This window comes from Artemia franciscana, chromosome 14 (genome assembly GCF_032884065.1).
Source record: "Artemia franciscana chromosome 14, ASM3288406v1, whole genome shotgun sequence".
In the NCBI taxonomy this organism is placed as follows: Eukaryota; Metazoa; Arthropoda; class Branchiopoda; order Anostraca; family Artemiidae; genus Artemia; species Artemia franciscana.
Genome location: NC_088876.1, coordinates 11,666,677 through 11,692,277, shown reverse-complemented (window position 1 = coordinate 11,692,277; position 25,601 = coordinate 11,666,677). Strand labels below are relative to the sequence as shown.

The window sequence follows — 25,601 nt, the reverse complement described above, 5'->3', positions numbered from 1 at the left end:
AAACTCCTCATAAAACCAACAGATTTTCCTTCAACACAAATACTTATAATAAAAACTACAACAATAAGATGCAGTGTATTTGGGATTCGTTTGACAAATGACATTTTGTTACTGTATGCCTTTGAAAAATTTAAAAAGCTTCGGTCGATTTTATCAATTCGATATCCCATTTTACTTTTCACCTTTCCCTCTCTCTTTCCCTTTTTTCTCTCTCTCCCTCTTACCCTCTATTTCATTCCTTCTCCCACTCTCTCTTTTCATTCTGTATCAACTAGCTATTGGAAGTTCTGATATTTTACATTTTTAATTTCGCCGTTTTCAACTTTGTTCATCTCATTTCCATGAAAGGCGGATTACTAGTCTTCACAGATGCCTAATTACTATTACACATATCTATTTTTGATGTTTAAAAAAAAACTGCCTTGTCCTAAGAATCATTGACCAGGACTATTAAATGTCAGAAAAATTAAATGTTTCGCTTAATTTCTTCGAATGTTTTAGCAGCAATTTCGAGTTTTAGATTTGGTGCTACCAAGTTTTTTTTTTTTGTTTTGTTTTTTAATTTTGTGGTTTTTTATGTAACTGCTTAAAATAGTATAAAAAAGTTGAATTTGTTTCAACCTCCAGTCGCCTATAAGGCTAAGAAGGAAATATATATATATATATATATATATATATATATATATATATATATATATATATATATATATATATATATATATTTATATCTGTTTTGAATGGTTGTCCATGGGTGTCGTAATGTTTCACAACTGATTAAGTTCGACTTTTCAACTTCAATTTCTCCAAACATTTCAGACATGGTAGGCTCTGCATCAACCACACTCATTACTTTTATGGTCGATTTTTACTGTGGAACTGCTACACATGGGTTCTAAATATACATAATATGTTATTTGGGTCACTTTTATAGAAACTTGTCTCAATTGTTTCCATTATTTGAAGCCAGATTGATAATATTTTCTTTCAACTTTATCCCTCCCTCTTATCTTAGAACCATGATATTGACTATACTGACCACTAGACTGGTTTTTGATGATATGTACTTGTATAAATAAGAAAAGGTTCATGTTACCTTTAAAAGTCTTACATTTAAAGACACTTTATAAGAGCTTTTCCAATTGTAATTAAAATCTAGTAAATTAGTCAAATTAGGTTTTTTACAGCATAATTTTGCATAATTTTGTCTTTATAGTATCTCCTCTATGGGCCAGATTCTGCAGCCTTTTGATCAGAGGATTGATGAGCATGCTGATACTATTTAAGACTGCTTAAAAAAAAGGCTAGTATCAAACAGTTCGTGGTAACGAACTGTAGTAAGGAGCGACCCGGCTCAATAGTAACCAAAAGTCTAAAAAATGAAATTTTGGTACCAATAGCTACATCAAAACAATCGCATTTTAATGCTGATTATAATATATAAGTTTCATCAAGTTTAGTTTTACCCATCAAAAGTTACGAGCCTGAGAAAATGTGCGTTATTTTAGAAAATAGGGGGAAGCACCCCCTAAAAGTCATACCATCTTAACGAAAATCACACAATCAGATTCAGCGTATCAGAAAACCCTACTGTAGAAGTTTCAAGCTCCTATCTACAAAAATGTAGAATTTTTTTTTGCCAGAAGGCAGATCACGGATGCGTGTTAATTTGTTTTTTTGTTTTGTTTTTTTTTTTTCCAGGGGTGATCGTATCGACCCAGTTGTCCTAGAATTTTGCGAGAGGGATCATTCTAACGGAAATGAAAAGTTCTAGTGCCCTTTTTAAGTGACCAAAAATTGGAGGGCACCTAGGCCCCCTCCCACGCTAATTATTTTCCCAAAGTCAGCGGATCAAAATTCTGAGATAGCCATTTTATTCAGCGTAGTCGAAAAACCTTATAACTATGTCTTTGGGGACGACTTACTCCCCCACAGTCCCCGTGGGAGGGGTTACAAGTTCAAAACTTTGACCAGTACTTACGTATAGTAATGGTTATTGGGAAGTGTACAGGTGTTTTCAGGAGGATTTTTTGGTGGGAGGCAGGGGTTGAGAAGAGGGGAATATGCTGGGGGAACTTTCCATCGAGGAATTTGTCATGGGGGAAGAAAATTTCCATGAAGAATTTCAACTATTTATTCTGTGGCTTTTGTGATTCAGGGGTCATTCTTAATGAATAGGGACAAAATTTAAGCTTTAGTGTAAAGAGCGAGGTACTGACGAGCGGGCGAACCCCCTCATATATGTAATAAAAACATAAGAATACAAAAGTTCTTTACGTAAGCTAATTTACAAGTTACGTATATCTTTTACTTATAAAAAGATTCGTAAAAAATTAAAAGTTCTAGTTGCCTTTTTAATTAACCGAAAATCGGAGGGCAACTAGGCTTCCTCCCCAGCTCTTTTTTTTCTCAGAACCATTCGATCAAAATTATGAAAATTATCAAAATTTCGTTTTAATTATTCCTCTGCGGAGAGCCAAAATCAAAACATGCATTGATTCAAAAACGTCCAGAAATTAAATGAAAAAACAAGTTTTTTAAATGAAAGTAAGGAGCGACATTAAAGCTTAAAACGAACAGAAATTACTCCGTATATGAAAGGGGCTTTTCCTTCTCAACGCCCCGCTCTTTACGCTAAAGTTTTTTTCTTTTTTAAAATGTAGAGTTAAGAGAAAGAGTCAAACTTTAGCGTAAAGAGCGGGGCGTTGAGAAGGAAAAGCCCCTTTCATATACGGAGTAATTTCTGTTCGTTTTAAGATTTAACGTCGCTCCTTACTTTCATTTAAAACACTTGTTTTTTTTTTTTAATTTTATAATGATAATTCTGCCACACTTGCTTCCAAAAGTTTTAAAATCCTTGTCTTGGGGCTTGATTTAACTGTTTAGAACGTTAGCAGTTACCCGTGAGTCTTGTAAACAAAAGTTCACTGGCCATTAAAACAGGGAGAATTCCAAAAAACTTATTATAGGTAACTGTAAAGTAAAGGCAAGGGGAATTTGGGATCCAGCACCGAATGAACTGAAGAAATGTATACTCCATTCTAATTCTCCGGAAACAGCAATTCATTCCTAGTAAAAATGGATTGATGTGGTTTCAGCCTCTTCAAGCATAAGCAAGTCCTTCTTTTGGTGCCTATATTTCTTTCCCATTGTTTTTTTTTTTTTTGCCAGAAGGAAGAAAAATATTTTGTGTTAATTTTGTTTCTTAGGAAGCTCTTATATCCATGTTATAGCTTCTCATTAAGCTGTTAGACCTTCCATTTATTTCTAAGCTAAAAGAAAAAATAATTAGAATAAGTAATTTTTTTCGCTGAAGAAACTTATTTATTGGAATGATCAATTTATTCGAATATTATGCAACAAGTGAAAAGTCCGTGAAATTGTACCTTTTAAGCAAGTAGTTCCACTTGACCAAGTCTAATAGGATTAAGTCAATAAACTCGTTACTGTTTTATTTTATAGCATCAATTTTAAAATGCAAATTGTTGTGTCTCAATGCTTAAAAGGATTAAATAAAAAAACAAAAGTTTGCTCAGCTAACAGTAAGGAGCGACATTAAACTTAAAACGAACAGAAATTAGTCTATATATGAAAGGGGTTGTCCCCCCCGCAATGCCCCGCTCTTTACGCTAAAGTTTTTTATTGTTTTTAAAAGTAAAGTAGTAGAGTAGTTCGTTTTATTTTTTAATGTCGCTCCTTACTTGTAGTTGAAAAAACTTGTCTTTCTTATTTAAGTCCTGAACGTTTCTGAATTAATGCATGTTCTAATTTTGGCTCACCGCACATGAATAATTAAAACACAATTTGTGTATTGATATTTTTTGGCTAAATGATTTTCTCATAGCTTTGATCGAACGATTTTGATAAAAAAGGGTTAGGGGAGGAAGCCTAGTCGCCCTCCAATTTTTGGTTGCTTAAAAAGGACACTAGAACTTTTATTTTTTTATTAGTAATAAATGTCCATAACTTACGAATTAACTTTCGTAACAAACTTCTATATTTTTATATTTTTATTACGTATGTCAGGGGGTTCACCCCTCTTCATTACCTCACTCTTGACAATAGAGCTGGAATTTTGTCCCAATTCTTTAAGAATGGCCCCTGGATCATAAAGGCAGCAGAATAAGTAGTTGAAATTACTAAAAATACTTTAACGTAAAGATCAAGGTATAGAGGAGGATACCAACCCCCTTATATACGAAATAATTTCTGTTCGTTTTAAGTTTTAATGTCGCTCCTTACTTGCAGTTGAAAAAACTTGTCTTTCTTATTCAATTCCTGAACGTTTCTGAATTAATGCATGTTCTGATTTTGGCTTACCGCACATGAATAATTAAAACACAATTTGTGTATTGATATTTTTTGGCTAAATGATTTTCTCATAGCTTTGATCGAACGATATTGATAAAAAAGGGTTGGGGGAGGAAGCCTAGTCGCCCTCCAATTTTTGGTTGCTTAAAAAGGACACTAGAACTTTTATTTTATTTTTTTTATTAGTAATAAATGTCCATAACTTACGAATTAACTTTCGTAACAAACTTCTATATTTTTATATTTTTATTACGTATGTGAGGGGGTTCACCCCTCTTCATTACCTCACTCTTGACAATAGAGCTGGAATTTTGTCCCAATTCTTTAAGAATGACCCCTTGATCACAAAGGCCGCAGAATAAGTAGTTGAAATTACTAAAAATACTTTAACGTAAAGATCAAGGTATAGAGGAGGAGACCAACCCCCTTATATACGAAATAATTTCTGTTCATTTTAAGTTTTAATGCTGCTCCTTACTTCCAGTTGAAGAAACTATTTTTTTCACTGTTTTTTTTTTTTTTTTTTGCTAGAAAACCATGCATCCGCTTCATGGAAATCCTCATCCCTATCAATATTTTCCTTCATGGGAAGATCCTCCCACGTAAACCTCTCTCCTCGAACCCCCCTCCCACTAAAGCAAAAAGCCCCCTGAAAACGATTGCACACTTCCCAACAACCATTACTATATGTAAACAATGTTCAAAATTTGTAACTTGCAGCCCCTCCCCTGCGGACTCTGGGGGATCAAGTCGTCCCTACAGACACAGTTATTAGGTTTTTCGACTATCCTGAACAAAATGGATTTCTCAAAATTTGATCCGGTGTATTTGGGAAAAATGAGCGTGGGAGGGGACTTAGGCGCCCTCCAATTTTTCGGTTACTTAAAAAAGGCACTGGAACTTATAATTTCCGTTGGAAAAGAGCCCTGTCGCGACGTTTTAGGACCGCTGGGTCGATACAAAAACCCCTGTGAAAAAAAATAAACACGCATCCGTGATCCGTCTTCTGGCAAAAAATACAAAATTCCACATTTTTGTAGCCAGGAGCTTGAAACTTCTGCAGTATGGTTCTCTGATTCGCTGAATTTGTTGGTTCAATTTTCGTTAAGATTCTTTAGCTTTTAGGGGGTGTTTCCCCTATTTTCTGAAATTTGGCAAATTTTCTCAGACGCGTAACTTCGGATGGGTAATACTAAACTTGATGAAACTTATATATTAAAAATCATCATAAGGATACGATTCTCTTGCTGTAACTGTTGGTATCAAATTCCGTTATTTAGAGTTTCGGTTACTATTGAGCCGGATCGTTCGTTACTATCGTTGCCACGAACAGTTCGAAAAGATAAACATAGAATGTTTTGGCATAAAACGCATAAAAATCATACCACTGACTTATAAAAGAAGGATGAAATTAATTAATAAAAGAAGATTTAATATTTGCAAGTAATATGAGACAGGAAAGTAAACCAAAACCAATTGTGATTATCTCTTTTGTGCAACTAAACTGTCGAAGCTATTTTAATAACGAAACTATTTTAAAAGTTATAATTTTACACCTTAAAGCTAGGCACACAAGCAAAGGCCATTCCCCAGTCCCTGCCTCACCCTTAATTTTCATAGTTCCATTGATAGATTCCCTAGATTTTACTAGATTTTTCTTTGTTTGCTGCTTTTGTTTGCATTTCTAGCCGAATTACTCCTCCCCCTCCCTCCAGAGTCCAAAGCCCAATTTGGGGATGGGGGGTTCTTGGTATGGAGATTCCATAGCCGAGCGCAATTTGAATTGTGAAAAGATATATCAATTATTTTAAAAAAAAACGTGCAGTAGGAAGGCGGCAGTTTTTGGTATTTTTTGCAAACTTGGAAAAATGACATTGCTGTGAGCCAGCCAGAGCCAGAAACCAATCGAAGTTTCATTTGTTTCGCCTGTTCTATTCTTATTTAAGTTATTTTCGTTCTGGACAATGATTTTAAATTGCATATTTTAAGTTGTATTTGATTAAATTGATACAATTGAGGCTTCATGGATTTATCCACGGAGGTGAAAAGTTACACACAGACTGTTTGGGAGAAGAGTCAGTGGATCGTTCTGTGTCCCAGGGTGGGGGGGGGAGAAGAGGCTAAAATCTGAAAAGTACATTATTAGGGGTTATTAAGAAAGTGTAAATATTTCAGTGTTCGATCGCCTTTCAATACAATTAAACTGAAAATTTTACTGTTTGAAGCAATTATGCTGAATCAATAAGCAATTCCATTCCAAAGGTTCTATGAAGAAAAAAAACTGGTGGTAGCCATCCCATATTAAGGATAATACCAACTTTGAAATGGCTTGACATGGGGACTCGATATTTTGGACTAAGCTTTTAATGAAGATACAATGGCTTGACCACTCCCATCATACTGCAGAAATACTTCAAGCGCTGCAGGTTTAAAATTTAGCTAGTAGGTAACTGAAGTGTTTTATTGACTGTTCGCCTTTCAATATATTTGAACTAAACATTGTATTGTGTAAAGCTCTCTAATATGCAGACTAATTCTTAATTGGAAACGAGCCAGTATTTGGTGCAAGAATAAAAACTACCCTCGAATGATCCTGAGTAATGATGAAACATGTTTTCATACGATGTTGTAAATCCATCGCGGTCCAGAAGCCCCAACTTGGTAAAACTTTCGTTTGAGTCCATGTAGAATTTTAGACGGACAAAGGGTGAACACGATATGCAGGGTGCCCAAGGACCTATTTATCATTTAAAAAAGGTGTTAAATCTCAAAATTCACAATTGGTTTGGGCCGTCTATCCAATTTTCATGGACTTCGGTACGGCGTGGGTGCGGGGAGGGGGTCTGCAGTGTGGCATAGCAAAAAGCAGATCACTCTGGCGGAACATGATGTATCATTGTATGGTGTGGGATAACATGGCGTGACAGTGTTGCAGAAATGTGGTATTTAAAATGGCATAGCTTTTGATGAAAAACAGGCAGCCCCAGGAAAGAACAGCATTTGCAGTACCACTGAAACGCTCGTCAGGCATTGGAAACCGTCAATATTTTCAATTAAACATTATTGCAACAAGATTTGACAACCTGGTCACTCTTTTTCGATATAACTTTATACTAAAAAATATGAAGCCCGCCTTAAAAAAAAAGAAAAAAAAAGACAAATTTGTTACGAAACATATCAAGCCTAGCAAACACGTTACTAGAAAAATACCCGAGTTTCATTTATAATGGCTTTCGCGTGCTGAAGGAATGTTACGGATGGCGGGCATCCAAACTTAAATACCAATAATGGAATAACAACATTTTCAACTGTATTATGAATTCTGATACGCATAATAACAAGTTGTATCAATTGCAACTTTCACAAGAAAAGCAAAATAATATCAACAGTAGAATAAGATTTCATCTTGCTCTATAACCTTTTAATGAAAGGTGGTTACTGGGCCTGAGCCCTGGTTAGTAAAGTACATTAGTATAGGTAAATACAGTGTTTTCTTATTAATCTTTGCCTTTTTTTATTTAAATTTAATGTCGAAGCAACACTGCCATGATTTGTTTCTGTGGTTAACCCCTCTCCCTTATATACGCAATAATTTCCGCTCGTTTTAAATTTTAGTGTTGTTCCTTACTTCAAGTTGAATTGCTGCTATTTAATTTCTGATGGTTCTTTAAATGAAGCCAAGAAATCCTCCCCCCGATGCTAAATTTCTCCTTCAAAGTTCACCCAGAATATTTTCTGCGGAAAATCCCCCTCCTCCTGCATAAACACCACCCTAAAAATGTTCGAAATTTCCAAATAACAATTACTAGGCTACATGTTAACAATGGGCAAATTGAGTAGCTTACACCAATTTTTTGGGATTAATTAGAAAAGAAATTCCGAAAAAAAGTATTTTAATGAAAAGTAAAGCCCATATTAAAACTTAAGGTTGAAAAACGAAACCTACAATAACGCATACTCAAAACGACCATGTTTGATATATAGTCTTATTAATTCTTGAAAAATCATCTTTCAAATTCCTTTTTTGACTTTTATTTTATTTTCATTTTGAATGCCGTAATAACTGGAGGAAAAACTATTTGTAACATAATACGTTTGTAGTGAAACCTCAATGACGCAGTAGGCTTTAGACTTTCAAACAGTTCGTGGTAACAAACTGTAGTAAGGAGCGACCCGGCTCAATAGTAATCAAAACTTTAAAAACGGCAATTTGATACCAATAGTTACATCAAAAGAAATGAATTTTAATGCTGATTTTAAATATATAAGTTTCATCAAGTTTAGTCTTACCCATCAAAAGTTACGAGCCTGAGAAAATTTGCCTTATTTTAGAAAATAGGGGGAAACACCCCCTAAAAGTCATAGAATCTTAACGAAAATTACACCTTCAGATTAAGTGTATCACAGAACCCTACTGTAGAAGTTTCAAGCTCCTGTCTACAAAAAAGTGGAATTTTGTATTTTTTGCCAGAAGGCAGATCACGGATGCGTGTTTATTTGTTTGTTTGTTTGTTTTTTTTTTCTTTTTCCCAGGGGTGATCGTATCGACCCAGTTGTCCTAGAATGTTGCGAGAGGGCTCACTGTAACGGAAATGAAAAGTTCTAGCGCCCTTTTTAAGTGACCAAAAAAATTGGAGGGCACCTAGGCCCCCTCCCACGCTAATTATTTTCCCAAAGTCAACGGATCAAAATTCATTTTATTTAGCGTAATCGAAAAACTTTATAACTATGTCTTTGGGGACGACTTACTCCCCCACAGTCCCCTCGGGAGAGGCTACAAGTTACAAACTTTGACCAGTGCTTACATATAGTAATGGTTATTGGGAAGTGTACAGGCGTTTTCAGGAGGATTTTTTGGTTGGGGGAGGGATTGAGAAGAGGGGGATATCCTGGGGGAGCTTTCCATCGGGGAATTTGTCATGAGGGAAGAAAATTTCCATGAGAAGAGCGCAGGATTTACTAGCATTACTTAAAAAAAAAAAAACAATGAAAAAATAAATATGAAGAAGTTTTTTCAGCTGGAAGTAAGGAGCAGCATTAAAAGTTAAAATGAACAGAAATTATTACCCATATGAGGGGCTCACCTCCTCCTAATACCTCGATCTTTACGCTAAAGTATTTTTAGTAATGTCAACTATTTATTCTACGGCTTTTGTGATTCAGGGGTCATTCTTAATGAATTGGGACAAAATTATATCTTTTACTAATAAAAAGATTCGTAAAAAATTAAAAGTTCTAGTTGCCTTTTTAATTAACCAAAAAATTGGAGGGCAACTAGGGTTCCTCCCCTGCTCTTCTTTTTATCAAAATGATTCGATCAAAACTATGAGAAAGCCATTTAGCAAAAAAAAAAAATTAAAAAAAAATGTGCAAATTTCGTTTTAGTTATTCCTCTGCGGAGAGCGAAAATCAAAACATGCATTGATTCAAAAACGTTCAGAAATTAAAAAAAAAACAAGTTTTTTCAACTGAAAGTAAGGAGCGACATTAAAAACTTAAAACGAACAGAAATTACTTCGTATATGAAAGGGGCTGCTTCCTCATCAACGCCCCGCTCTTTATGCTAAAGTTTGTTACTGTTTTAAAAAGAAGAGTTGAGAGAAAGAGTCAAACTTTAGCGTAAAGAGCGGGGCGTTGATGAGGAAGCAGCCCCTTTCATATACGAATTAATTTCTGTTCGTTTTAAGTTTGAATGTCGCTCCTTACTTTCAGTTGAAAAAACTTGTTTTTTTTATTTAATTACAGTTTTGGAAGGATGCAGTATCAAAACTCCTAAACTCCTGTTTGTACTGAATCTATGTTTGCCTTGAACAGTCTTGGAAAGAACTAAAAAAAATTAAACTGAATATTTGATATATAATGATATTAATTGCTGAAAGCTCACCAGTTCAAAATTTAATTTTACTGCAATTTTACTGCAAACTCCTGTTTGTACTGAATCTATATTTGCCTTGAATAGTCTTGGAAAGAACTAAAAAAATTAAACTGAATGTTCGATAAATAATGATATTAGTTGTTTAAAGCTCACCAATTCAAAATTTAATTTTACTGCAATTTTTATGTTTGTTTTCAATATTATAATAAGTACAAAAGAAAATAATTGTTATATAATTTGTTTTCAGTTAAGCTCCAATGATTCAGTATGTTTTAAACTTTTACAGTGAGAGAAATAGGCAAAACCCAAACTCTTGTACGAAGTGATTTTTCGTTTCAAACTTGATTTCCATATTCTTTATATGGAAATCTTTCCATATATATGGAAATATATATAGAATACTTATATATATAACATACATATATATGGAAATCCATATATATGGATTTCCATATAATAGTCTTTCCTTTATATTTTCATACTTGTTTTAAGATACATTCATTCATTAATATGATACCTATTGTATCTCTGTTTGCTATGATTGTCTATTCAATTTCTGCTCGTTTTGGGTTTCATTTATTCTTCAATAGCAAACTATTTTTGTTCAGTTTAAGCTTTACTTGCAGATTTATTTTTTCCTTTATATTAGCACCAGTCGGATGATTTTTTTGTTTTTTTTTGCCATGGTTGTTTATATAATTGCTGTTCATCTTGGGTTTCATTTATTCTTTAATAGTAATTTCTGGTCGATTTGAGTTTGAGCTATTGTAAGTTTCAATTTTTTCCAATCTTAAGTTTAATATTGCCTTAAATTTTCTCTAAAATACCTCTTTTCTGGAAAGTTTTTTTAAATTGATTTCTGTTTATTTTTGTTTCATAAGTTTCAAGTTTTTTAAAATCCCTATTTCAAAACAATTTATTGGGCAATTGATTGAGGGTCAGGTGTAAGCTCTCATATTAAATAATAAAATATGATTAATTTTTGTGGGGGGGGGGGTGGAGGGTTTTTGAGTGGGGTTGGGGGTTAGGCTTATCTGATCTTTATATGATCTTTGGTCTATTTTGAACAAAATCGAAATCTCAAAAATTCGAACGGACGCGTTTGAGAAAAGACGGCTAGTGCGGAGGGGAGGGGTTGCTTCGACTCCTGAGATCTTATTTTTTGATCCTTGAAGTATTTTGAATAAAATGGCAATCTCAAAACTTTGGCCAAATGCAACTGGGGGAAAAGGGCCTTAGTGGGTGGGGGGATAGTTGCCCTCCCATCACTTTTGACTCATAAAAAGGGTACTAAAAACTCCTATTTACAATCGAATGATCCCCTTCGAAGTTTATAGGGTCATCCTCACCATAAGAACCTTATATGCCACCGGGGCATAATTTACAACACTTGCCCCAGATTTTGGGGGGATGTTTTATCCCTGGAGTTTTTTATATGATCTTTCGTCTGTTTTGAACACAATGGCTACATAAAAACTTACTGCCCATTGCGCAGGGACTATAGAACGTCATGTCATCACCAAAAGCATTATTATTGGACCTTTAAACTCTGCATAAAAAATGACTATCTTAAAATTTTGATCAAACGGATTTAGGTTAAGGGAGCTAAGGGGAGGAGGGCTAACTGCCCTCCAATCTTATTGGTCACTTAAAAAGGGCACTAGAAATTTTAGTTTTGTCTGAGTGAGTCATTTAACATCTCTCTATGATGTTCTGATATCTATCTATGTTCGATCAGTGATATCCATGCTAAAAAGCGATTTTCCTTGTTGCTCAAGGTGGGGGACTATAACTACCCTTTATAAGGTTTTTGATCATGCTGATTCCCACTATGCACTTTTCTTCCGAGCTGACGCTATTTTCGAGGGGTTTAGGGCTCTTTTTCGAAACTACCACAAGTTTATTTCCATAATAAATTTTCATTTTTAAGATTCACCAAAATAATAGTTATCATTCTTTTTTTCTCATAAGGCAGTTTTTTTCGAAACACTTCGAAATTATGTCGAAACAGTTTTTTTTTAAACACTTTCGAAACCTTGGAATTATGTCTCGTGAACAAGTGTTTGAGGAAAAATTGTGAAAAAAAAATCCCCAAGCTTCTTAATTTTTGTAGGTAAAATAATTTTTTTTGTATTATGAATTATTTTACATTATGAAGAATAAAATGGAAAGTTATATTGTTTAGGCCTCGTAATTATGAACTTTAATTAGTTTTCTTATGTTTTTTTGTTTATTTTCAACAGTGGAAAAGGACATAACCTTAGAGGTGATCCTGAATCCACCAGCATAAGTTTCATTAGATTCAGTCAGCTTTACTGATAAGAAACAGATTTCACAGGAAAATATTCTGAAAGAGGAAATTCTCCAACGGACAATTCTACTGTAGATTGCTACTGAATTGTAAACCCAAACTCAATAAAAGGGGCATTTATTGAATTCAGTTACAAAAAGTTCTAAAGAAAATCATTCGTGTATACAAACAAAACAAGCACCTACATGTTCAGCTGATTGAAGCCTTAGGTTCTAACCTAAAATGAATATGCTAAAAACGTTCTTTATCAAAATTACAAGCGATAAAGTCCTGGTTTTAAGGAATATTTCTTGAAAATAAGACGAAAGTGTATTCTTTCGTTCTTAACTTCCCCTAGGTTCTTCTTATGTTTTACCCTATTGGACTAAAAGATACTTGTATGATAAACGCCCTACCGCTCAAGTCATTCATTCACGCATTATAGAACCTTTTTTTTTCTTGTTTGTTAGTTTCTTTCTGCTTAGCATAAGACAAGAAAAAGAAAAGTGACAGACTTGATGGAAAATATGCAATTTGGACTGTATATTTGCACATTAGGGGGGGGGGGGTAACGTATTTGGACAGTGAGAAGTTGGAAAACAGTTCTTACTACATAATATGCAGAATAATTGTACCTAACACATGGCATTACACAAGCATGCAGACCCGCTAGACTTTATCCCAATCCAATGTGCAAATATATAACCCAAATTTGTTTCTAAAGTATTATATTTTTATCTTACTTTGGTATATTTCATGAGGATTGAGTGTCAGAAAAACTTATTAGAAGAACATTAGGTTCTTCTGGCATGATATAGGGTGTATATCATACAAGTAATGACTAGAAATTGAAATGACTTTTATTTTCTATATTTTTTCTATTAGTTTTTGTTTGTTTGCCTGCTTGAGTCAAATTTTCCGTGCAGTGCTAGTTCAGTATTTCTGTTCTTGTAAAGTCTTTCCTTTCCTGTTATTGTGATTTTGCTCTTTTATATATTGATTTACTTTTTTCGAATTGAAGAATTGATTTTTTATGCTCGTAACTGGGGTTGTATTATTTTATAATAGTACTGCATCGTATCGAGATGAGTTAATAAATCCATTCCTGGGTTCATTCTTTCATTCTGTATTATATAGTTACATAACTGTAAATCTGTGATGACTTTGTACTGTTATTTTCTAACATTTACTTGCAAATCTGAAGACTTACCTTATTTTAATGTCGTATGACTTGGCTGTGGAGCTGAATTTGGTAGAACCCCTGATTTGCTTAATGGATTGCACCCTTTCATCATTCCCTCTCTCTGTTATTCGTCCTATTCAGAATTTTAACGTTCGTGTTCTATGAATCCCACTGTAACATAACATTAGCAAGCATGCCAAAGAATCTACTTGTAAGCTACTTATTATCTATTAATAGCTTCGAAATATATCACTGTTTGTCTTTCCTGGAAAAGCTACCTAAATAACACTACACCAATGATTAGGCATGTCTCGAGTGCTGTGAGATTGGTGATAGGCAGAATTTCAAATGGTTCTTTAGGGCTTTAATGGAGGCTAAAACGTCAAAGGATGAAGCAATTAAAACTTGAAATTTGAGAATTAACATGTTTGCAGGGAAAATAGTCCCAACAATTCAAGAACAAAACCGGTTCCAAATCTAGCTACGGATCCCTTGAATTGTAATTTAGCCAAGTCTACAAAGAGATTTTCATGAATCTAAATTTGGGGTTCTTGTCGAAGGTGAACTTAGAAAAATTTGAATTCAGTGTTCGGTTCGAGTTCAAAAATGTTTCAGATTAAAACCATGATATTTTTCTTCTTAAAAATTTTTCTATTGCCGAGGACGGCCCTTGGACATAGGGCCAAAGTATTTATTCTTATTTGTTTCCCACTGTAATGAGAAATTCCCTATTGTTCTTCTTGTTTACGGTGTTTGTGATGGAAAGACAGTGGGGTCTTCGTCGCTATTTAATATTAATTTCCAAACCAATTCTCGCACCCTGAACTCTCGGTTATTAGATTCCAAATTGGCTTAAAGGTTCCTTGTTGACAGGGAAAGGGTCCAAGAGAACCTTAGTGAAACTGAAGATTTAAAAAAACTGTGTTGCCTTTATTCGTGAGACCAGAAAATTTGCAAACTATATTCTCTCCTCTGTCTATTACCCGGCTCAGTAGTATATATCGCATGTACGGCTAAATATGATTTATTATTGAAACCATAAAACATGGTTAAGACCAGCTTTGCTTAAATGAAAGCTATAGATCCGTGCAAAAAATACAGATGCTCAAGCTGCGGTAATCTGATTTAACTTATTCTATTCCTTAACTTATTCCTGTCTCCCAGTCCTTTGTCTTAAAACTAAAAATAAACACAATAGTAAGCATTCAAGCTAATATTTTACTAAAATAAAGCAAATATAATTTACAAACAAAAAAGTTGAGAATTAGTTTTTTAATCAGAAAAAATTAATTAATTTTTAATCAGAATGCGGAGGTTCTAGAATATAATCGGAATAAAATTTATTTCGTTTCTTCTTGAAACTTAGAAGGTATGAAGACAGAGCAGGTGAGATCATAATGAAGCATTTTGAAGTTTGAATATATCGATATCTGACACCTGAAACTTGGTCAATATATGGTTTTCACGTTTTTAACCTTCTTTTCAAAAAGGTTGTGCTGTTTGGTCATCTGTCTAACGCCAAACGAAAAACAGGTTTCCCCGAATGGGATAGAAGAAGTCATAAGAAATCATTTAAAGAAAAGTTAGACTAACAGGGGGTGCAGAGTCAAGCTTAGAGCAGTTCAGGGTAGAGAAGTGGCTTGCATAAATGCGTGGTGTCACACAGCTTGGTGCTAAAATGAGGTGTTAGTAGCAGTTGTAGTGGTAGTAATATTTGTTTTTAATGATAATAGGACAAATAAAAACACACTGTTTAAGATCGTTTTAGTAAAGCGTAAATGATGCTACTTACCCTAAGGATGCTTAAAGGAGTAGCAACCCTGCTTCTAATTGTGGTAATGCTTGTTTGTTTTAGGTTTGACTTCACTATTAATTTTTCTGTTTGTTTTGGGTTTTATTACTTTTTATACAGTAATTTCGGTTAGTTTCAGTTTAAATTATAGTATGTTTTATTTCCACTCCTTTCAAAAATTTTGGTTTGGAAAAATTTCCTTGGGAAAACGGTGTTTTTATTTACATTAATCAAACAGTTCATGGTAGCGAAGTGCAAGTAAGGAGCGACTGGGCTCAATATTAAGGGAGACTCAAAAGACATAATTTTGATATCAAGATGCATCAGAAGATTAATTTTTATGCTGATTTCCATTGGCGGTGACATTATCCCCACACTCCTTGGGGAAACGGCTGTAAGTTTGAAATTCGCCATTACTTATATATGATATTTGTTATTGGAAAATATAAAGCTACTTTTCGGGGGGATTTTCTGCTAAGGATTGGTTTCCATGGGGAAACTTTTCTGTGGGAAGGTAATTTCCTAGGGTAAACTCTCTAGGATAAATTTTACGCTGGGAGAATTTGACAGAATTCGTCTGTGAAATTCTTTCCTATGAGGAAAGTTTACCAGTTAACTGCGTTTGGAAAGTTGAGGACGATGTACCCTATTTGAATTTTGGATCATACAGATTTTTGGTTAAAATCATTTTAAGATTTTTCGGCCTTTCCCTTTTTAAACAAATTATACAAATACCATATCCCTTGCCCTAGGTCTAATTGAGAAACTTTTGGAAGAACTTGAGTATGTTGAAAAATTTTGTACTGGACAATGAGAGCAGGTATAGTCCTTCAAGACTGACTGATTTAATGGCCTTCTGTTCCCTATACCCCTATATACTGCGTTATGGTTCTAATTCTCAATAATGTCATGGGGGAGGTAAAATGTATTTTTTAAGATCTAGTGGGGTTGTCCTTCGTTTTTCATTTTCTAATGAAACTGTCAAAACGAGTAATTTCAATAGAATTTCCACAAAAAAGTAATTTTTTGAAACCTGGAGGAGAATCTAAGGAGAAAAATCTAGAGGCAATGCCAGAAATAGAACAAATTATCCAGTATACTAGCTGGGTTGCCCAACTTTCATTCCTTACTCTCTTCACGCTAAAGTTTGACTCAAAGCTGAAAGAAAGAACAGATGCTCTAAAGTAAATCAGTTTGATAAATTGTTCATTAATTTTTTTATAGTGCCTCAAGAATGATATAGTCTATTTATTGGTAAATAAAGCACTTCAAAGCACCAACTGGCTATATTTTGCAATCTAAAATGCTTTCAGTTAAGTACTAGTTAAACTTTAGAGTTAAAAGTGGGACTTGAGGGGGACACAGTCCACCTTATATGCGACGTATAAACTGTTAATTTTACTTTTAATATCACCCTTTAGATTTTTTTGATTTTTTTACTCAATCATTTAAAGTGGCATGCTGACGTCGGACTCAGTTTGGAACCAAGTCTTAGACTCTTCTAATTCTGAATATAACTGATCGAAATTTTAACAGCGTTGAGGTAATTGCTACTCCTTCAAGTATCTACAATCGAAGCCTGGCATGAACATGAGTTTATATAGTTATTCTTAAATAAGAATCATTTCATAGTTTTTACACAGGGATCCAGGGTATCTCCACCAATGAAAAAGGGTGCAACAAAATGATTTATAGCAGACTTTTTTTCTGAAGGTACTACTGCCAATTTAGCTACCATCCTCATCGGCATACTTTATCTTTAATAAAATATTGCGCAAGCCACGCTTTCACAAACATTATGATTATATGTGTATGGATATAATTTCTCATATTATTGCATTAAGATGAAACCTTGAGCTTTGAAGCTGTTTTTAATAATTGTCTTTGCAGTAACAGGTTATATCCCTTGATAGTTATGATGCCAAAATCTAATATTTATTTTCCCTTTTGACCAAAATATAACGTAATGCATGTTTTGAACTGCTTTTTATGTGCCTATATTTTCCTAGAATAAAAATTACAGTCGCGGTAGCTAAAACTTAAGAGCATAAGAGCAAATAAATTAATTAAAATTAGTCGTTTGTGGTGTAAAAAAGGAAATAATAGTAATAATAAACAAAATGATATTGATGAAAAAAATATTTTTTTGGAAAAAAAGTCCGTATCTTATTTATTTTCATTTTATGGTAGATATTTTTAGCTTAAAATTTGAACATTTATCCCTCCTTGAAATGTTTATGGTAGTATTTAGAACCATTTATTTTTATATATAAATATAATGAATGATTTCATTCAGTGACTAAACCCGTACAGTTTTTTAGTATCTAATCTACAAAATACAGCAAAAAATATCAGAAGTTGAAGAAAATATTAAATAGCACAAAGGAACAAAGAAAACAATGAATAGGCAAAAGCTGTTATTGTCTCTTTTTTAACGGATAGAAAACTTTTTTACAATTTTTTTTTATTCAGCTCTGAAAACCATGCCTGTATATGGCGGATCCAATAGCAGCTTTATACTGCTTTGTTAGGGCCAATGGTTAAAGACCCCAAGTGGTTCTGGCGGCACATAACGATTTTGTTGAATGTTGTCTGACAACTTTTACTTTACTTTCAGCATGGTCATCCCAAAGCAATTTTCTATCCAAAATTAAGCCCAAGTATTTTACTCTGTCACTTATTTGTATATTAGGCTATGATTAAAAAACCGAAGATTAATCTGTGAAATTTCACTTTTCTTCGTAAATATTATAGCTTCACACTTATTAACATCGAAATTTAATTTATTTTCATCTACCCATTTTTTTTAATAGTGCAAATACCTTTTTAGCTGTATTTACACTATTATAATGCATTATATTAGAAATATGAGGCACTGTTGCACCTTATATTTCTTGTGGTTGTATCATTTGGTATAGTAATTTCTATGCAAATTTTAAAAGAGCACAGATCCTACAAAATAAAACAGTACGTCTTCTTTGTAATTATGTAGAAAATGTTAATGATACCGCGTCATGTTTTAAGAAATTACGAGTGCTTAACATTGGTCAGATTCGAGATTATCAAGCCGTTTTTTGCGTATCGATGTTGCAATGATGTATGTCCTCCAGTTTTTACCGATTTTTTTTCGAGTAAATCGTTCACTCCACAGGTATGAGACTAGAGAGGCGGATAATTTTATTGTTAAGCACCGAGATACCACACGTGCAGCTTTCGGAATTAGGTATTTAGCTCCAGCTATTTGAAATGATATCCCAGCTGGCATTAGGAAGGCTGAACACATTGGATCATTTAAAGTAAAATTTAAAAAACTTTTTTTGGGAGTGGGAAGATTATTTCTTTATTATTATTATTGTTATCCTTTATTTATGTATATTTGGTATGAAAGGGTAACTGAGTGAGAGTGTTTTTGTCCTTCTTTATTTTTTGTTTTATAAATAAATAGGTTGAGAATCAGATGATTGCAGCCGTCCAACATCAGGCTGTTTCACCCTTCCCAGGCGGTTGTGTGCATGTACAGTTTTCGTAATTAGTAGCTAATAAAGCAAGTTAAAATCAAAGAGCTGTATGATGTACGAAATTCGGGTTTTTAGAAGATATTGTTACATATATATCATCAGTACACGCTTATAATGAACAAAATGTCAGTAATTCTGAACGAACAAAATCGTTCAGATTAATAGCCCATTACAAAATAGAGAGTGATGATTGCTTGTGGGCGCAATTTTTGAAGGATACGAGTTATATTATCAGCTTTTTCACCATGAGAAACTGGTCGATAAATTTTAATCAAAATAACTAGAGGAGAGGGACAGCCTAATTCTAACAGCTTCTTTAAAATCCCGAGGTAATGTAATGGGTGCCAAGCACTGTCGAAGGCACGAAGGCACCTTTTACATCAAAGAGAAGACAAAGCGTAAATTTCTTCATCTTGTTATTTTTTTCCACTGTTGTGACGAGCTTGTCGAACTCATCTACCGTTGACTTACCTTTAACAAGTTGAAACTGGTTTTTAGAAATCCAGTCCTTATTAGTGCTTAAATCTTTCAGTATTGTATTGTATTGCATCGGATTAACGACGGTTCTGGACTACTAAGGTCCCTGCGTCGGCCCTGCAGTGCATTCCTGCAGCATGATTCGATCTCTGAGTCCCGTATTACCAAGCTAAGGTCAAACCCACTGCGCCACCACAGGACTCACAAGGTATTTTCCTTTAATTTTTTCAAAATTTATGATAAGATTCTTTCGAATAATTTGCCAAGAACTGTCTGAACCAAGAAGGTGATGGGTCGATACGAAGAAGGTAAACTGTCGTTAATTCTCCCTCGCTTAGGAATTTTTATGATTTTAGCTATTTTCCAATCCTGTGGAAAATAATTGATATTCAAACATGCACTATATATTTTAAATTAAGTGGGAGCTAAGACGTGATGATTTTTTTAATAACTAAATTGACAATGCCCTCCAAGCCAGGACTTTCAATGTTTTGAAAGACTTAATTGCACCTTGTAATGCATCAGGTGTTATTGGTGGCAATGTATCTCGATTATTATCTAATGTAGGTTCGACATGACCTAAAATCTGGCGGTGCAGAGAAGTTTCAATTAAGCGGTCATCAGGGGTACACTATTTGTCAAAGAATACTTCTCCCGTTCCTTGGTACGATTTTGCGTAAATACCCATATCTTTTCTTATATAAATAGAAACACCATAGAGAATGGCTAAAGGATGTTTTACGTACTGTAGGCCTACTCCAGTAAGCTACCATTATTTTTCAAAAAACCTCTTCCAATCTCCAAGTTTTGACTTTTTTAATTTTATTCAAATACAGCCTTTTTCCAGTTTCATAGAATAATAATTTTCCTCAGTTAAGTAAACTTTAATGTTTAAGTAAATGCTCTTCTGTGATTTTACCTGAATTTGGTTAGTTGTGGGGTTCCACCATCTTATATACTTGTTGGGAATCATGGTTCTTTTCTCAGGTATTGCAGTTTTAGTTTCGATTTCTATCATAGTTCTAAGACTATGAACACATTTGTCAATCTTTTGATTATTTTCTAAAGGCTTCGAGCATAAGTCGTCGATGTTGTTTAAAATACGTCTATTCTAATTTTTTCCAATTCACTTTCTTGCAATTGTAACGTAGATCAGTCACGCTTACACTGGAGGAGTCGTCAGTCCAAAAAATTTAGGTTAAAAGAAGTGTAACATGATCTGAAAGACTAGGACAATTTAACACTTTTCAATCATAAATATCACAAACGATTTCCGACGGCAGTTACTGCATGGTATTCATTCTTGCATATGTTGCGCTACTGATGGATCATTTACGCAACAAACCTACTTGGAAAAAACAGTTCCAATACGAGTCCTTTCCCATCTGCGTTATTAGTACTAAGCCAAAGAGGACTTTTTGCGTTGATATCCCCACCTAATATAAAAGCACACATTTTCTGATTCCTTCAATCGGATACAGACATAAAGATGGTTTTTTGTATGAAGGTGGACAATAAGCTGATACAACTGTGAAGGTTTTTTCAGAAACAACAAACTATCCATTTGTTGAGATGTAGTTATGGAAATCCTTTTCCGCGTGCTTTCAGCTAAAATTTCCGTACTATAGATTTTTTTGAAGGATCGAATTTAGAAAAACCCGGTAATTTTCTGGTGCTGAAGAGACTTTAAAATTTTTATATACATATTGTTTTTGACCTAAGATAATATATGGTCTAGTCACCTCGGTATTTTTATATAGTTCTAATAAAGCTACATACGAGTGTAGAACGGTTAAGATCCTGGTGTCATTCCCGTACAGACCGAGTAGGGGATGCACGGACACAATGCATTGGAGCATAAGGATATATAGATAGAATGGTATTTTTAGCTTTTTCTGAGGGGCATATGAACAGAATGGTGTTTTTCTTGTTTCTATTTGAATACGAACAGTTCACACGGTAAACCATACTATCATTTTTTCTTGGGAACATAGAATGTTTACCTATCCAGACATTTATAAATGTTTTCTAACCCCTGACATTTCTTTCTAAGACAGCGATCCTTCTAGGAGGGATATTGTATTACATGTTTATTTAAACTTGTAAATATCTCCTAGAGATAATTTTCTTGATACCTCCTTGTCGTGAATATTCTCCAAAGAACCTCTTGTTGTGAAGAGGATAAATTCAGAACGATTTATAAATAAACTAATTGGAACGGCGGGCATATTTTCTTTCAAAATCTGTTTACGCATTATATGGCTTTGACATGGAAACTTTGTTCATGGCGCTAGTGTCTTCTTTAGCTGTTTCTAAGTGATCACATTGCATTTTAGGGGTAATGTACTTAGAACGGACACTCTTAAACCTAAGGTAGATACGTCAGAGGTAAAGAGGAAATTATATTATATAGGTTTTCACTAAGCAAAGAAAAAGAGCGAATGTTTTTTTTTTGTTATAATTTTTGTTTCTATGTTTCTTTGTTTTTATGTTACTCTTTTTGTTTCTATGTGATGCCATATTTAAGATATCTACTTTAATTTTCATTAGGACGGTAATACTTACATATCCCACAAAATTTGTTCCAAAATAGCCACACAAACTTTTTTGCAAGTACTGCAAGTTGTTTCCGACTGATATTGAAGAAGCAATTCTGGAAATTTGCGGACATTCAATCAATTTTCGACACACTCCAGGTATGTTGTTCGGGTCGTAACAAGACTTTCCTGGGCCCTTTGCCAATAACATAGCCTTATTTGTAACTTCATCTGGGCGATTTGCCGGATTTTCGAAGAAAATGTCTTGTGGATCTGAAAAATTGATTGATCATTAGGGGTTTCTAGGCTGTTTTCAACAATTTCCTAACAACTTTGGTTATGGTTGCTTAAATTTATGCCAAGTCCGCAAAAAAGTTATTATAAAATGTTTTGACTTTTGCACAAGATAAACGAGAAAAATACTGGTGTTTTCTTCTTTTTCTTATTTCTTTAAGCAGAACAGCCACCTGTGAAAGTCATCAGTAATCGACTTCAGGAGGGGGGCGATGCAACCAGTATTTATTTGCAGGGTAAAATAGATCTCAAAGCATCAGCTCAAGAGGTTTGAACAAAATTGAAAAAACGATGAGTTCATTTTTTTTAATGTACTGGACTAAACGTTTAATGAGGATAAAATAACTGAGGCTTCTAGAGAATATAAAGAGACCAAATTTGCGTATTTTTAATTTCTAATTAACCTAGTTGAAAACTATTCTGTTTCTTTGACTTTTCAACCTTAGAGGCTTTCATTTTTGTGATGAGAGTGAAAATATTGGGGGGTATACCAACCGAATTTGCTTATGGCACTAACTTCATTGAGGTTCGATCTTTTTAAACAGCTCCATAGGAAATTTAGCACATTTTACAGCGGCTAGTACGCATGTGCACGAGGGCATTTATAGTGTCGAAATATTTCGACCGTCCGAAATCAAAATTCCGTAATATTGTACTTATATAACTGGTATTTATTCAAATGGCGAGAGTCTAACCTTGAGAAACTGTAATTAATGCTACACCTGTAGCAGCAGCCTAATAGGGAACAAAACAGCAGCCCATGATAACAAAGAGTAAAGGTTGCGTTTTCGAAGAACCTCCTTAAAGAGACAAATTTTCCGAATAATTTTTACTTTTAAATAGTGGCTTTCTTTCGGATCTGACTTCATAGGGTGCTGCAATGCGAAAAATTAACTTTTTAATATTACGAAAAAGAGCCTGAAGCCACACAAATATAGCAACAGTTCGAAAACTTGATTGATTAGAATTGCAATAGCCAAAGATCCTTCGGTGGGTATCAGAATTTCATATCTTGTAAATCAAACAGTTCGTGGTAACGAACTGTAGTAAGGAGCGACCCGGCTCAATAGTAACCAAAACTCTAAAAAAATGGAATTTTGATACCAATGGTTACATCAAAAGAATCGCATTTTAATGCTGATTTTAGATATATAACTTTCATCAAGTTTAGTGTTACCCATTAAACGATACGAGCCTGAGAAAATTTGCCTTACTTTACAAAATAGGGGGAAACACCCCTAAAAGTCACAGAATCTTAACGAAAATCACATGACCAGATTCAACGTATCTCAGAGAACCCTATTGTAGAAGTTTCAAGCTCCTATCTACAAAAATGTGGAATTTTGTATTTTTTGCCAGAAGGCAGATCACGTATGCGTGTTTGTTTGTTTGTTTATTTATCTGTTTGTTTTTGTTTTTTCCCAGAAGTGATCGTATCAACCAAGTGGTTCTAGGATGTTGCGAAAAAAGCTCATTCTAGCGGAAATGAAAAGTGCTAATGCCCTTTTTAAGTGACCAAAAAAACTGGAAGGCATCTAGGCCCCCTCCTACGCTAATTATTTTCCCAAAGCGCTGCTTTCTCATCATCTTGATGAGGGGCTGCTTCCTCATCAACGCCCCGCTCTTTACGGTAAAGTTTGTTACTGTTTTAAAAAGAAGATTTGAGAGAAAGAGTCAAACTTTAGCGTAAAAAGCGGGGCGTTGATGAGGAAGTAGCTCCTTTCATATACAAAGTAATTTCTGTTCGTTTTAAGTTTTAATGTCGCTGCTTACTTTGAGATAAAAAACTAGTTTTTTTATTTAATCCAATAAAATCCCACGTTAGAATTAATGTATCTCTTAATTTTTCTTTTTTTTTCCCCTAAATCTGTGGGTTATTGAATTATAAAAGGGTGATGAGAAAAACTCACATGACCTGTAACTTCTTTCAATGTATTCTTTGTCGAATCAGGCAAGCATGCCAGGAAAAAGGGCCAGATACCATGACAAATTGCTGTTTTGACCGCCATTTTTGAAATTTGTGGCTGCCGAGCTGATTTAGACCAAGGGTGGCCCATCTTTTACATACCATGGGCCAATATTTGCATATCCTGCATTCAATAACACTTTTTGTGTTTATCTTTATCAGTCTATTTTATAGCATAATGAATTAAAGAGAATTCAAAACTGCTTCAAATCTCGAGACCACAATGGCAAAGGTTGGCCCTTTGGTCAAATCCTGCGACGTATTTAAATAGATGAAAAAGGTAATTCCGCTCTGTTCAATGAATCCTGCCTTGTCAATTCACTTTCCAAGTAGAATTTATTTACTATTTTTTGTTTCTGACAATCGACCATACAGTAAAAGCAGATATATACAGACGCTAAGATTCACTCCATGCTCCACTTGATTCCACCATTTAATCAGCAAACGAGCCATGGTACTTGCCCTATAGTTTGTCCACCCTTGGTTCAAGTCCTAGCGAGAGATCAATTAATGTAAGGAAGATAAATTATCGTAAATAAAATGAGCTTGACCAGTCCCAGGTATAATCCAATACGCAGGACAGGAATTCAAATGCAAAACCATGTCATATTGTCTTGTAAACCCCCCATTGTGTGCCAATTGTGCTGATGTGGAAGAAGACTTAGAGCATATTGTTTTTAACTGCCTGATTTACAATGGTTATCGCTCAAATATATTTGGCTTCTTTGTAAAAAGAATGTAGCTCCTTCAATGCAGTTAGTACTTGGAGGATTTAAATCAGTTCCTGAAAATGTAGAGATCGCCCACATCTTAGTGCAGTTCTTCAGTGACATTGGTAGAGCATTAGATATTTAATGTTTCTGCTATTTAATCGTTATTTCTAAAAAGTGAATGACAACCACGTGATAAGGCTCTACAGGTGCATAAAGCACAGAGGAGAGCATAACAACAACAACAACGTCTTGTAAACCAATGAAACTAGAGATTTGAAAAGGGGTTTCCAGCTGATATTCAAATGATGATTAACTCATTCAGCTTTGTATCAGATCTGGCACAGATTCTACAATATTAAGCCCACTCGGAATGGGTGGTGCTATAGGCTCGCTAGAAGTTCTTTTGATGAGAGACTTGTTTGACGCAGAAATACTAGTCTCCATCTCCCCCCTCCAATCCTGCCTGGCAACACTCATCATATACAGTCTGGATAACATCTTGATAACTTGCTGAAAATGTACTAGTAATTAAGAGTTCAAATATAAAATTAGCTATAATTAATCGAATGTTGTATATTGTCTTCAAATATCGCAATAAAATAGTAGTGATAATATTAACTTTGTGCCCAAAATCTGCTTAAGCAACTT

General features: G+C 34.3%; 1 protein-coding gene across 1 annotated transcript in view; it reads right to left on the bottom strand.

The window, feature by feature from the left end:
* The window catches only part of LOC136035307 (proclotting enzyme-like), a 68,099-nt gene that overhangs the window by 30,156 nt on the left and 12,342 nt on the right, over positions 1 to 25,601 (bottom strand). The window contains exon 2 of the mRNA XM_065717005.1: positions 22,009 to 22,253. Within this exon, the coding sequence (XP_065573077.1) occupies positions 22,009 to 22,253 (245 nt within the window). The remainder of the gene's footprint in view (positions 1 to 22,008; positions 22,254 to 25,601) is intronic.